The 8,949-nt window shown below is 36.5% G+C and overlaps 1 protein-coding gene across 2 annotated transcripts; it reads left to right on the top strand.

Annotated features, from left to right (window-relative positions):
• The first annotated feature begins 759 nt into the window (after positions 1–759).
• Positions 760–5,027, top strand: LOC130947822 (protein Brevis radix-like 2). 2 transcript variants are annotated; one of them, XM_057876540.1, is made up of 6 exons: positions 760–996; positions 1,638–1,796; positions 2,043–2,419; positions 3,686–3,821; positions 4,057–4,454; positions 4,630–5,027. In XM_057876540.1, the coding sequence occupies exons 2-6, from the start codon at positions 1,677–1,679 to the stop codon at positions 4,706–4,708; spliced, it is 1,110 nt and encodes a 369-aa protein (XP_057732523.1). In that variant the 5' UTR covers positions 760–996; positions 1,638–1,676; the 3' UTR covers positions 4,709–5,027. The 2 variants fall into 2 exon arrangements, with proteins under 2 accessions (XP_057732523.1, XP_057732524.1); XM_057876541.1 differs by lacking the exon at positions 760–996 and having other exon boundaries at positions 1,248–1,796.
• The last annotated feature ends 3,922 nt before the right edge of the window (positions 5,028–8,949 follow it).

Genomic DNA, 8,949 nt, shown 5'->3' with positions numbered 1-8,949 from the left:
AAAATATTTATATATTTTGCGGATATATACAAGATCCGATTTAAAAATGGTGGATATTAGATCCGATATGATCCGATAATTTTAGTGCGAATCAGATTGAAATTTTGGCTATATTCGATCCAATTCGATCCGTTTTTACCCTTATATATCGGATAAAAATAAACGTCATAAACTCATTTAATATATTTTATTTTTTAAAAATTAATTTATCTGATGCAAAATCTCTTAGGATATATTTAATTCTGAAAATAGAATTAGATAAGACACTAAAAATAAAATACAAAAAACAAATATATAAAAATTAATATTTTTATATATTATTTGATAATAAATTAAAACAAATTATAAAAATTTAATTTATTCTTTTATTTAATCTATCAAATATAATTTTATATCTTTATATTTTTCTCTCAAAATCCTATACGTATAAACAAAAACAGTCTTAGAAACTAAATAATACACCCTTATAAAAGTCGCTAGAGTTACTCCCGAAGGCCAAGCCCTAGTATAATTATTCTTTCCTCTCTGTTTGTGTGTGCTGTAAACAAAGCACATCATAAACTTCACGCCGCTACGCTCTCATTTTCACCTTTTCCCTGTGTTTTAAATTATTCGCTCTCTTCTGAAGCGTTCCATCGGAGACAAACAAAAGAAACGAATACGGTGCCACACGCACGCCCCCACCCTCCCCTTTACCTTTAACTCTCTCTCTCTCTTTCTTCTTTAAATAAAAAAAAAAAGAAAATAGAAAAAACCAGTAATCCATTAATGAGTCTCTATGTCTATATATAATGCAGACACACCATAACACGTTACATTACACACAGCACTCGCATAGTCATACTTAATAGTACTCTCCAAATCCAAACCTCTAACGACACCTCACTCTGCCAAACTTCACTGTAACTCATTACACACCAAACCAACTAAAATCAAACACAACTTATTATTATTGTTATTATTAAATTAGAGTTGAAGCTCAAATCTCTCAAATGGGTGAGTCATTTATGTATTTGTGTTTCTATTATTTCTGCTTTATGTTTGTTACTCGTGCTTCTTGTTTTCTAACTTGCACGCCATGTGTTTGTTTTTTTGTTTAGTTCTGTCGAGAGTTAAGACAGAGAGTCAGAGAGAGAATCAAAGTTTTTACTTCAGTCATTAAAATAATTTGAAATAAATTAAGAAATATTTTATTTTATTTTATTTTGCTTAAAGCTTTTTGATCCAAAATCTCGCCTTGAAACGTGTATTTACATCTAACTATGCCTAACGTTCACTTCTCTCTCTCTCTCTCTCTCTCTCTCTCTCTCTGACTTGTGATTTAGTATCTCATTCTTCATAGGATTACCTCTATTTTTTCTTCTTCTGTTCTTTGGGTTGTTTTTTTTTTGTTTATAAATTATACACACTGTCTTGTTAGCTGGATTTGAAAACATAGTTCTTGTTGTGCAGAGCAGCACATTTGATCCAATGGAGATTTCGTTATTTTTTGTTTTTGTTTTTTAAATTTAGTTGATTGAAAAAGTTGGCCCCAGATCTTTAATTTGTATATGATTGTTGAAAAGTGCCATCATTTCCCCCCATTAATAAGATAGGGGTTGGTAGTGATAACTTGGGTTAACTTTTTTTCCTTTTAGAGTTGAGAATCAAGTGAAGGAGGAAATCAGCGAAAAAAAATGTTAACTTGCATAGCATGTTCCAAGCAACTCAACAATGGATCTCTTCACCAACCAGAAGATGAAGAAGCTGTTCATACACCAAGCACGAAGCAAGCCATCAAGGCTCTCACTGCCCAGGTACAAATTCTAAAAGCCAGCTCTTAAAATTATGCATTTCTTCATGTTTTTGGATTCTACTCAATAAGACTAATATAATATAATTAGAATTTCTCAATTTCATCGTTATTGAATTATTGAAGCCTGAATGAAAACGAATCATGGAATGAGAGAGAAGAAAAAAAGGCTCATTTTTGTTTTCTTATTTTGTTTCTCTCAAAGAGTGCAACCATTGTGAAAAAAGAGATGGAATTTTGGTTTTTGCAGATCAAGGACATGGCAGTGAAGGCTTCTGGAGCATATAAGAATTGCAAGCCTTGTTCCGGATCTTCAAATGGTAACAGGAAAGGGAATTATGCTGATTCCGATATGGGTTCGGATTCAGCGAGGTTTCACTGGGCCTACCGGAGAACGGGTAGCTCCAATTCAACCCCAAGGATGTGGGGGAAGGAAATGGAAGCCAGGTTGAAAGGGCTTTCGAGTGGGGAAGGGACGCCGGCATCGGTTAGTGGACGGACTGAGTCAGTGGTGTTCATGGAGGAGGATGAGCCTAAAGAATGGGTTGCACAAGTGGAGCCCGGTGTGCTCATTACTTTTGTTTCATTGCCTCAGGGTGGGAACGATCTGAAGCGGATACGGTTCAGGTAACTACCCTTTATCTTGTTTTGTATGTTGTGACAATTGAACAAGGTTCCAATTTGCTTTTGAGTTGTGTAAATGTGTGATCACATGTAGCTAGCTTTTTCCTGTGTGTGGCTTTGTCCTTTGTGATTTGAACCTTTCTCTTATTTGATCTGGCATTTAAGTACATATTTTGTATGAGAGTGATCACATGCTTTTTGTTGAGCCTTGAGATTCTAGATTGGCAGGATCTATGTTGTTTGTGTTGTGCCTCTTTGGAGGACCTCACCTTTGTTCTATTGTCAGTAGCTCATGCTTGTGTGGTGGTACAAGAATTGGGGCAAAAGCAAAATGAACTTTTAATCCTAGCCTGGTGATTAAAATGCACTCCCTCCTCTCAGCCCAAAAACAGAAGAAAAAAAGAAAAGAAAGAAAAAGAAAAAGAAAAAGAAAAAGAAAAGATAAAGAACCTGTTCTATGCAGAAAAAAAAAAGCAGAAATACAAGAAACTCTTTTTATGGAGAAAAAACACTGTTTATTATTAATAAAGAGAATTTAAATTTAAGTTTACAAGACAAGAATCAGGAAAGGTTACTAGAATGGTCTATTCAATCATTAATAATAGTTCATGAACATGTGTCTTTTTTATTTGTTTGCATGAGTTAATGAAAACTCCTTCATTTGGCGTGTTAGTTAGGCCATCAAAAATATAACTTTCTATTCCATAACATTTTTTATTTCTTATTTTGTTAATTGTACCCAATTGGTGCAATTGTCTTGTGTCTGTTTGATCCACTTTTGTAGCAATTCCCCTGCTGTTTGAGACCAGCCGGGGATCCATTTCTCTTATTGGAGTCTCTAAAATATATGATTATTTAACCATTATAATTATAATTTTAGATTAACTTTCAAGTATTAGTTGGTAATTAGATTGGCGACAATCAAATGTTTCCCGTGTTTGGGTGTAGTAGTCTATTTTTTTATTGGTGAGAACTATAAAAGTTCTTGCCTCTGGGCTGTGGTTCTGTTCATGCCAGGACACTTCACCTATGAATGCCTTGAACTATTTACTTCTTTTCTTAGATAATTCATAACCGTTACAACGGGTTTAACCTTCACGTTTGTCTTTGCATGTACATCAATCATCTAATCCCTCAAATTTGTCATTCTGCCATTTCTTGTTTCTATTTTTCTATGGTCATTGTAAGAGCTTGATGTCAGATTTTGTTTTCTTTTTTGAAAAGCCTATTTGAAGACAGTTCTAATTGTCGGTTTATGTGTGTGATCAGTCGAGAGATGTTCAATAAATGGCAAGCTCAGAGGTGGTGGACCGAAAACTACGACAAGGTCATGGAGTTATACAATGTTCAAAGGTTCAATCAACAAGCTGTTCCTCTTCCAACTCCACCTAGATCCGAAGATGAGGTGTGCACATAAACCTTTTTGTAAATTGATGTCAAGAATTTAAGCCTAGTTAGGAACCTGGCTCTTCAATGATTTAGAAGTATGTTAACATTGGATTCTAACTTGGTGTATAACAATGTGTTGTATTTTGCACTTGAGTACATGAGCGGTTCACTTAGAATCTTCTATTTTAATTAATTGCTATAATGATATAGCATTTTGTTCGGTGTTAGAAACTTTCCTTTTTTTGTTTCAGCAAAGTTCAAGGATTGAATCTGTGAGGGACAGCCCAGTCACTCCTCCTCTCAGCAAGGAGCCGCTGCCTAGTCATTTTCACCATCCAATTGGAATGGGGTACTCTTCTTCGGATTCTCTGGATCACCACCATACGCAACCTCGCCCTTGCTATGAAACTAGCTGTCTAGCCTCAACACCTAAACTCTCCGACATTACTGCAATAAAAACTGAAAGATCATCCCTGGATGCTTCAGCAAGGACGAGTTCATTGGGAGAGGGAGACCACTCGGGTGAGCTCTCAAACAGCAATGCCAGTGATATGGAAACTGAATGGGTTGAACAAGATGAACCGGGAGTATACATCACTATCAGAGCGCTGCCAGGCGGAGCCAGAGAACTTCGGCGAGTACGGTTCAGGTAACGCGATAAATGTTACTCGGAAAATAAATTACTTTTAATTCAAGTTGTGTGAAAACTCTGCCCTTCCTTGATTTTGGACAATCATCTCAATTTTGGCAATTGGATATGGTTGTTTCATCAATTAATCATGCTCACTTAATTCATAATTTTCTTTGCGCATTCTTCTATGCAGCCGAGAGAGGTTCGGAGAAATGCATGCTAGATTATGGTGGGAGGAGAACCGCGCCAGGATACAAGAACAATACTTGTGATCATGACTATACAAGAAGATCCCTTCACACAGATATCTGCTTCAGCAGGCTAACTGGGTGTTGCAACTTGAAAAGCTTCATAGTGATGTGCATTCTAGTTTGAGTTCCCTTCTTTCCAATGGATAATTTGGCAGTAACTACAACTTTCAGACTTTGGAGTTTCTCTGTGGCAGATATAGTGAAACCTTAGTTTATAGTTATAGCTAAAACCTGTTAACACCAATGTCTTGTAGTTGGGAATTGTCTAATGTTTTACATCTTGTATGAATTTTGAAATATTCCAAGGTAATGTTTATTAGGATGATATTTAAAGTGATAACTTGGTGAAACAGAAAATATTGCACAAAAACTGAAACTTGTTCTTTGGGTTGAACTACTGTTAGTATCTAAAATTTGTTTGACTTTACCTAAGCTGACTTGAGTTAGGGAATACATGTTTAAGAACGCAAATGTAGAACATGTATTTCCCTTATTCTTCCATCTAAATTTTAATGGACATGCATATACTATTTTTTTGGTGTCTAAAACTCCCATAAGGGGAGAGAAGAAGCAAATCAGAGGATTACATTAGCATCAATGTTAAGAACATTAATAAGTTGTTGTGACGGTTTTAGCCACACAGCTTCATTAAAGCTTCTTGCTCCAGAGTGAGCTAGCCAATCTGCGACTTTGTTGGCTTCCCTTGGAATCCACTCAAAGTGCACAGCCCAAGGTTGTAGGAGAAGTTCCTGAATCTTGATAAGAATATCTGTCTCTTGATTGGTTAGGTGAGTCCAGTTTCTTGAGTAGAAAAAAACACATCTAAGTAATCAGTTTCGCAGATGTGGTCCTTAATGCCGCACTCATAATCCAAACTAAGACTAGACCCCTCCAAACAGAGAAAAGCTCACAGCGGAAAATATTCCAACAAGGAAGGGTCCCCAAGCATCTCATAATCCAACCTTCCTTTGAATTTCTGATAACACAACCAAATCTAGCTACATTTTGACGAGTTACAATGATGGCATCACAATTCAATTTAAATTTTAAAGTAATTACCTCGAGAAGGTTCCCACCTAACCCGTTGTTTAGGAGGAATAAAATTCAGGTTTAAGTTGCTATTAGACCATGTCTTCAACTCATTAGCAGTGTGGCGAGAAAGAATCGCTACCTTGTAGATTCACCGTCTGCAATTTGAAGACCTTTGATCATTTTAAAAAATCAGAGATCGAACTAAAATGTGCTAAGAATTTCAAGGACCATTTTAAGCATTATTTATTTATTTATTTATTTATTTTTATCGAAGATAGGAAGACTCAAACCTACAACATCTTGGATGAGTATGGAAAGACTATTGTCATTTGAGCTATAGCTTCATAGTAAGCATTATCTATTATTGTTGTTGTTAAAATAAGATTTTTACGAGTTAAACCCCAAAATAGTCCCTGAGATTGGCATCGTGTACTAAAATCGTCCCTGAGATTTCAATTGCACCAATTACGTTCTTGAGATTGAGAAAAGTGCACCATATTAGTCCCTGACTTATTTTTTATTAACGACGTGATGACGTAGACTGTAAGTGACACGTGTCACTCCATTATTTGCCCACGTGTCTATTTGTGCCACGTGTCATCCATGATGTCATCATTGTAGTGCACCAAATTAGTCTCTCACTTTGCATTAAGTGACTCATTTTAGTCTCTAAAATTGAATGTCGTGCACCAAACTAGTCTCTTCACCAATTTTTTCTCATTTTTTTAAAATTTAAAATTTTCAATATCTTAGATGCACTAATTTTATTTCTATTTTTTCATATATCATTTAAATATGAGTGCTTTCATAAAAAGTTTTAAGATTTTGGTTTTAATTATATAATTTTTTTTAATAATTTAACATTGGTAAATTTTGTAATATGTAAGTATATTATTATAAAAAAAATAATTATATGATTTATTAGACACATTTTTTTCATCAAAAAACATGTGTTTTTAACAAGAAATCAATAATTAAAATAAACATCTTTTTTTGTTCTTATGAAATATACGTTTTCGTTATGTGTAAATGAGCTAGATTGAAGGCACTTCAAGCACCCTCACTATCATCTTTAACATCTGCAGTCTAGACGAAAGAGGTCGAAAATGGTAATGAGGTAAGCTTTAAATGCCTTCACGTCAACTTTAGAACGGCAGTTAGGGATATCTGCAAGAGAAAAAATATTTTATAAAAGCACTAAAAGAGGTTGGAGATGGTAACGAAGGTGCTTGAAATGCCTTCACGGCTTCACGTCAACTCCAAGTCAGCGGTTAAGGTATTCGCAAGAGAAAAAATATTTTATAGAAGCACTTTTATTTGATTAACATGTGAAAAAATAGAATTGAAATTAATGCATTCAAAAATATTGAATTTTAAATTTATAGAAAACTATAAGTCGGCCTAAACCCAAAATGTGCCACTGTCGCATTCAAAAGTACCTTGATGCAGACGGATGCATCAGCTCTAACCATTGGCATGATGAAGGCCAAGATCACATGATAATCAAGACTCCTGTGATCGCTCGAGATCGACGTGGCCAGACAAGTTTGAGGTCCGTTGTACCGTTTTATCTCCCAAATACCCTTGCACTGACGAAAACTGATTCTAATCAACCATGTGCACCCCGTTCCCAAATTCAGTACACTTCCCAAGGTACCTGCAATAATCGGACTCCACCACTTTGTACTGTACCCTGCGTCGAATGCTATACGTCTTCAAGGTTGACACAACCTCTTCTTTATCCTGAAACTCTGAAAGACCTCTGGTACCCTGGGTATCTCTGGCACCAAATCCAGTGGGTTCTCCAGGAACACCCTCCTGTCTCATGGCATCCAAGTCCAAAGATGAAAAGTGCGGAGGGTACTGCTGAGTCCTAGAGCTAGAACCACCGCCAGCCCTAACTAGATTACTCGTTACAATGTCATCACCACTATCATCAGCAATGATGTCCGGCTCCACATCATCCGGCAATGCATCATCCATACCAGCCGGTGTCCCACACTGTAAGAAAATCGGTACCCTATCAACGATACCAACCTGATGAGCGGATAATTTATATGCTTTTTGGCATTGTTTTTAGTATGTTTTTAGTATGTTTTAGTTAGTTTTTAGTATATTTTTATTAGTTTTTAGTTAAAATTCACTTTTCTGGACTTTACTATGAGTTTGTGTGTTTTTCTGTGATTTCAGGTATTTTCTGGCTGAAATTGAGGGACCTGAGCAAAAATCTGATTCAGAGACTGAAAAGGACTGCAGATGCTGTTGGATTCTGACCTCCCTGCACTCGAAGTGGATTTTCTAGAGCTACAGAAGCCCAATTGGCGCGCTCTCAATGGCGTTGAAAAGTAGACATTCTGGGCTTTCCAGCAATGTATAATAGTCCATACTTTGCCCGATGTTTGATGGCCCAAATCGGCGTTCCAAATCAGCTTAAAACTGCCCGGCGTTAAACACCGGAACTGGCACAAGAATGGGAGTTAAACGCCCAAACTGGCACAAAAGCTGGCGTTTAACTCCAAGAAAAGTCTCTACATGAAAATGCTTCAATGCTCAGCCCAAGCACACACCAAGTGGGCCCGGAAGTAGATTTTTATGTCATTTACTCATCTCTGTAAACCCGAGGCTACTAGTTCTCTACATATAGGACCTTTTACTATTGTATTTTCATCTTTTGATCACTTTAGATCTCTAGATCATCTTTTGATCATTTTCAATCTTAGGATCATCTTTGGACGTCTAGTTCTTAGATCATGGGGGCTGGCCTCACGGCCATGCCTAGACCTTGTTCTTATGTATTTTCAACGATGGAGTTTCTACACACCATAGATTAAGGTGTGGAGCTTTGCTGTACCTCGAGTATTAATGCAATTACTATTGTTCTTCTATTCAATTCAGCTTGTTCTTATTCCAAGATATTCATTCGCACTCAAGAACTTGATGAATGTGATGATTATGTGACCCTCATCATCATTCTCACTTATGAACGCGTGCCTGACAACCACTCCCGTTCTACAAGCAAACAAGGCTTGAATGTTTATCTCTTGGATCCCTTAATCGGAATCTTCGTGGTATAAGCTAGAATTGATGGCGGCATTCAAGAGAATCCAGAAGGTCTAAACCTTGTCTGTGGTATTCTGAGTAGGATTCAATGATTGAATGACTGTGACGAGCTTCAAACTCCTGAATGCTAGGCGTTAGTGACAGACGCAAAAGAATCAATGGATTCTATT

This window comes from Arachis stenosperma, chromosome 9 (genome assembly GCF_014773155.1).
Source record: "Arachis stenosperma cultivar V10309 chromosome 9, arast.V10309.gnm1.PFL2, whole genome shotgun sequence".
Taxonomy (NCBI): domain Eukaryota; kingdom Viridiplantae; phylum Streptophyta; class Magnoliopsida; order Fabales; family Fabaceae; genus Arachis; species Arachis stenosperma.
Note: the sequence above shows the minus strand (reverse complement) of the source record. Positions and strands in the feature narration are given on the sequence as shown.